The sequence below is a fragment of the Dipodomys ordii genome, unplaced genomic scaffold, assembly GCF_000151885.1.
Source record: "Dipodomys ordii isolate 6190 unplaced genomic scaffold, Dord_2.0 Scaffold202, whole genome shotgun sequence".
In the NCBI taxonomy this organism is placed as follows: domain Eukaryota; kingdom Metazoa; phylum Chordata; class Mammalia; order Rodentia; family Heteromyidae; genus Dipodomys; species Dipodomys ordii.
The window spans coordinates 1101690-1105729 of NW_012267418.1; the positions used below are offsets into that span (position 1 = coordinate 1101690).

Consider the following 4040-nt stretch of genomic DNA (forward strand, 5'->3'; position numbering starts at 1 on the left):
TTTGCTATCAAAGGCCTTTATTTGCCCCAACTCTAGGGCTGTATTCAGAGGCCCAAGATCTGTAGCACTGCCAAGGGCCACCTCTCCCCGGCTCAGGTCCGCCTGGGGCAGGAGCTGAGTAGCACTCACACCTGGCATCCCTGGGTGCTGTACTCCTGGAGGAAGTCGTTGAGCTGGGCGCAGGCTGCCCGCTGGCGCGTGGTCCGGCACAGGCGTTCAGAGGGCATCTCCTCAATCCAGCTGTTTGAGTCTAGCAGGTACTGGGGACTGAAGAAGACAAAGGGGGCTTAGCGGGGGTCAGGAGCAGAAAGTACGAGGCCCTTAGCTTCTGAGGAGGGGCCAGGTAACTCACTCTCCCTTGAGGTCATTGGTGGCCCCATCTAGACCCATGATCAAGTATTCTTTCTGAGGCTCCAAGTGAAGGCGGCAAGAGGCCCGAACTAGGAAGTTTCGAGTCTGACCAGCAGTGGCCTTGGTGTCCTTAGCTGAGAGAATAATGTGCATAAAAGTTGTCAAAAAGTTAGGGAAGGCTAGGAGAGAAACAAGGTGAGAGGTTCAGCCTAGATCCTGATAGTTAACCACCCTGCTTCTGATGGGAGGTGCTCATGAGTTCTGTTTCTGGGCACCCAGGCTCCGAAGGGCAAGGGGATTTGTGTTCAGACTTGTGGCCCTGGGCCCTTCTTACTGAAGTGCAGGACTTGAATGATCTTGGTCTCAAAGAGGCGGAAAGCAGCTCTGCCATCTTCTCGAAGCACCTGAACCTGGAAGGCTGGGAGGGGGTGCAGAAAGGGAAGTTGGTGACTGACTACAAGACTAAGAAGGCTAGAAGTCAGGGCCAAAGAGACGAGACCACAGATAGGCTCGTGGGAGGAATAGGCAACATGAAGAGCTGAAGCCAGCTGAGCGGAGAGGAGGGTAGGACCAAGCCCGAGGAAAAGACTAACCATAGTCCACTCTGGGATAATAGCAGGCAAACTTCATCCTGTAACCATCCTGGTCCTGCAGCCCTCGCTCCAGGGCACGGCGCTGTCGAGGGCACTTCCCTGAGGCGGAGAGCCCGGTTGAGACGGTGGGTGGCCCCCCATAGCCCAGCCTCCCAAGTCCTACCCGAGGCCTTGCATCTCACCCTCAGCACACTGGCAGACGTCAGCAGAGCATAAGGTGGACAGGAGTTTGCTCTTACTTGGTGCGCCATAAAACACAGAACATTTGTGCTCTAGAGAAAGGCAGAGAGAGAGAAGAGAAAATTTAGGGCAATACCCTTCCTCTCTGCCTCCCTGTCCCTTGAGCGCCAAGACTCCCGGCCACCCTTCACTGCGCCAATTCCTGACGCCATGGAAGACTGCACTTACTGCAGCCGTCCCTGGATGCCAGGGCATATCTGGGGCTCACCTGGGCTGTAGTAGTCATACAGAGTTGCACTGGCAGGCTGAACTAGTCCCACAGCCACCTCTTGCACAGCTCCAAAGCCCACACACTCCCGGGAGGTAGGGACCTGGCAAGAGGGGAGGGGGAGTCAGGGACCCACTCCCCAGCTCACAGGCCACTGATTGCCTTTCCTTGGCCTGTTTGATTGGTTGCCACTAATCTTATCTTCTGTGTCCTTCACATTCTGGTACCTTCCTGACATCAAAACGCTAAGCAAGGTCTCTGATGACTTCCTTGCCAAGATGGTGTCCTTGTCCTAGGCCCTCCGCAGAGGGACATGGTTTTCTCTCCTCTGTGCCCCTTGAGTGACAACCCATCCCCTGCTCCTGGCTTCTAACCAAGCATTCCAGGCTGATGTGTCCCAAGCTGAACTTTCAGTACCTTGCATTAGGATTGTTTCAGAAATCGGAAGGTCTTTCAAGGGCCTCGGCCTGTCTTCAAACTGCCCTTCTGCAAGCCTCATCCTCTCCACTGCTAAGATGCTCCCCATAATATAAGGAGAGCGCCTAGCTCTGTTGTGGCTCATGTGGGCTCATTCTTGTCCTAATATCAAGAACCCTGGTCACGTGGCACAGCTGTCTCCTGAGAAATCTCAGGAATCCTGAATGGGACTCTACACGCTTAGGACCCCTGCTCCACGGTTCCCTCCCCTCCTCACTTCTCTCCTCACTCACCGAGTCAAAGTAAAGTAGGACATGGGGCCCATTCGTCTCAAAGTGACTCACATAACGGTCAGACAGGGCAGTCAGCTGTGGGGAAGAAGAGAGTCCCAGGTCATGGGATCTTGCATAGGACACACTCCCACCCTGACGACACAAGGCCCATGAGGTTGTTCTGAATGCCTGACCAGACCTTCTCCAGGTCAGCCTGCAGGGCGTGGAATCCACTCAGGAGAGTGATGTCCGCAATGGCCATGCCAGACAGCCCCTCCTTGCCATTCCGCCTGCCAAGACATGAGGCCTATTGTCCAGGTTGCCCAGCCCCCAGACTGGGTCTTGCCCTTCCTACCCCTGCCCTGGCCTGGGAGCTGCCCAGCACCCATGCAGTCCCCAGTGCCTACCAGATGCACACGGTATACTGCACTTTGGATTCCTGCTCCTCTGCCACCTTGGGGGCCTCCCTCCTGCGGCGGCTCCTCCGTCCCTCAAACAGCTGCAAAGGTGTCACAGGCTGAATGTAGGCAGCTGGGTCATCCCCGGCTGGAAACTCCTCATACTCATAGTCTTCATAGTCCTCATTGGCTTCCCCTGGGCAGGAAATCATTGGGAGGGGCTAGGAGGCTGCTCAGCCCACATCAGACCCCTCAGGCCCCAATACTCACTTGTGTACTCCACATAGCCTGTGACTGTCACCTCAAGCTGAAGGTCTTGGCAGGTTGTGTTCTTCATGTTCAGGACATTGTAGGTACGAAGGATCTGGATCAGCAAGGGATGAGAAGACACACAACACATGAAGCACACACATGAGGACTGGTCTGACCAGTTTGTAGGCTCCAGTCCCTCTAAGTCTTCTTCAGTCCCAACACATGAACAGCACTAAATGGGCTGCAGGAATGGGTAAGACATGAGACAGAGAGGGGAGGAGACAAAGCATCCTCAACGGCCAGCCCACTAGGTGGCGCACAAAGGAAGCTGGAATGGAAAGCTCAGGAATGACTTTTGGCCAAGGCTTCTGGCCAAGTCTTGAAGGAAGAAAATGAGTTTGTCCAGCTGGAAAGGAATCAGGCAAGGAGTTCTGTATAGATAAGAGAGCTGGACAGAGTGGTGGGCAGGACCTAACTGTGTGAGCCATAAGAGAGTAGGCAAGTTCTCACTCCGTGTGTGTGTGTGTGTGTGTGTGTGTGTGTGTGTGTGTGCCTTGAACTTAGGGCCTTGCACTCTCAGGTGGCTTTTTTGCTCAAGACTAGTATTCTCCCACTTGAGCCACACCTCCATTTCTGGACTTTCCTGCCTGGGCTAGCTTTGAAACTTGATCCTCAGATCTCAGCCCTCTGAGTAGCTAGGATGACAGGCATGAGCTACCAGCTCCCGGCTGAATCTGACTTTTTAAAAGACTAATCTGGTGTTTCTGGAGGTTAGTCATGGTGCCATGTGGACAGTGGATCAGAAGGGTGAGATGGAAGAGACAGTCAAGATATTCTCAGCAAAGGACCTAGGACACAAGTGATAAGGGCCTTGGGCAGCAGGGCAGCAGAGCAGGAGCTACTGGAGCCAGGGTTACTACAGGCCATTGGCCCCTAGAGTGGTAGCCAGACCCTGTGTGAAAGGGGCTCCCAGCAGGTGAGACATAAAAGCAAGAAGGGGTTGGGGCTGCAATGCTTATAGATCAGGGGGCATACCTAGGCTGAGGAACAGAAGTAACAGGCACTCAGAGACAGGGAGACAAAGCAAGTGGGAAGGCCCAAGATGGAAGCAGGACCTACCAACCCTGAGGTGGCTTCTTCCTCCCCTGAGCAAAAGTTCAGCCCACAGAGACTCCGTCAATGCCTGTGTCCTCCTTCCCGTACCCTCCACTCACCCTTCACCCAGCTACTGCCCAAGCCCGCAGCTCTCACCTTCACCCAGCTACTGCCCAAGCCCGCAGCTCTCACCTTCACCCAGCTACTGCCCAAG

General features: G+C 54.7%; 1 protein-coding gene across 1 annotated transcript in view; it reads right to left on the bottom strand.

Annotated features, from left to right (window-relative positions):
• The window catches only part of C4a (complement component 4A (Rodgers blood group)), a 14733-nt gene continuing 10693 nt past the window's right edge, over positions 1-4040 (bottom strand). The window contains exons 29-38 of the mRNA XM_013034946.1: positions 2750-2938; positions 2489-2675; positions 2281-2371; positions 2103-2177; positions 1393-1495; positions 1127-1216; positions 945-1043; positions 686-769; positions 353-485; positions 1-267 (exon numbers count right to left, since the gene is read on the bottom strand). Of these exons, the coding sequence (XP_012890400.1) occupies positions 126-267; positions 353-485; positions 686-769; positions 945-1043; positions 1127-1216; positions 1393-1495; positions 2103-2177; positions 2281-2371; positions 2489-2675; positions 2750-2938 (1193 nt within the window). The 3' untranslated portion in view covers positions 1-125. The remainder of the gene's footprint in view (positions 268-352; positions 486-685; positions 770-944; positions 1044-1126; positions 1217-1392; positions 1496-2102; positions 2178-2280; positions 2372-2488; positions 2676-2749; positions 2939-4040) is intronic.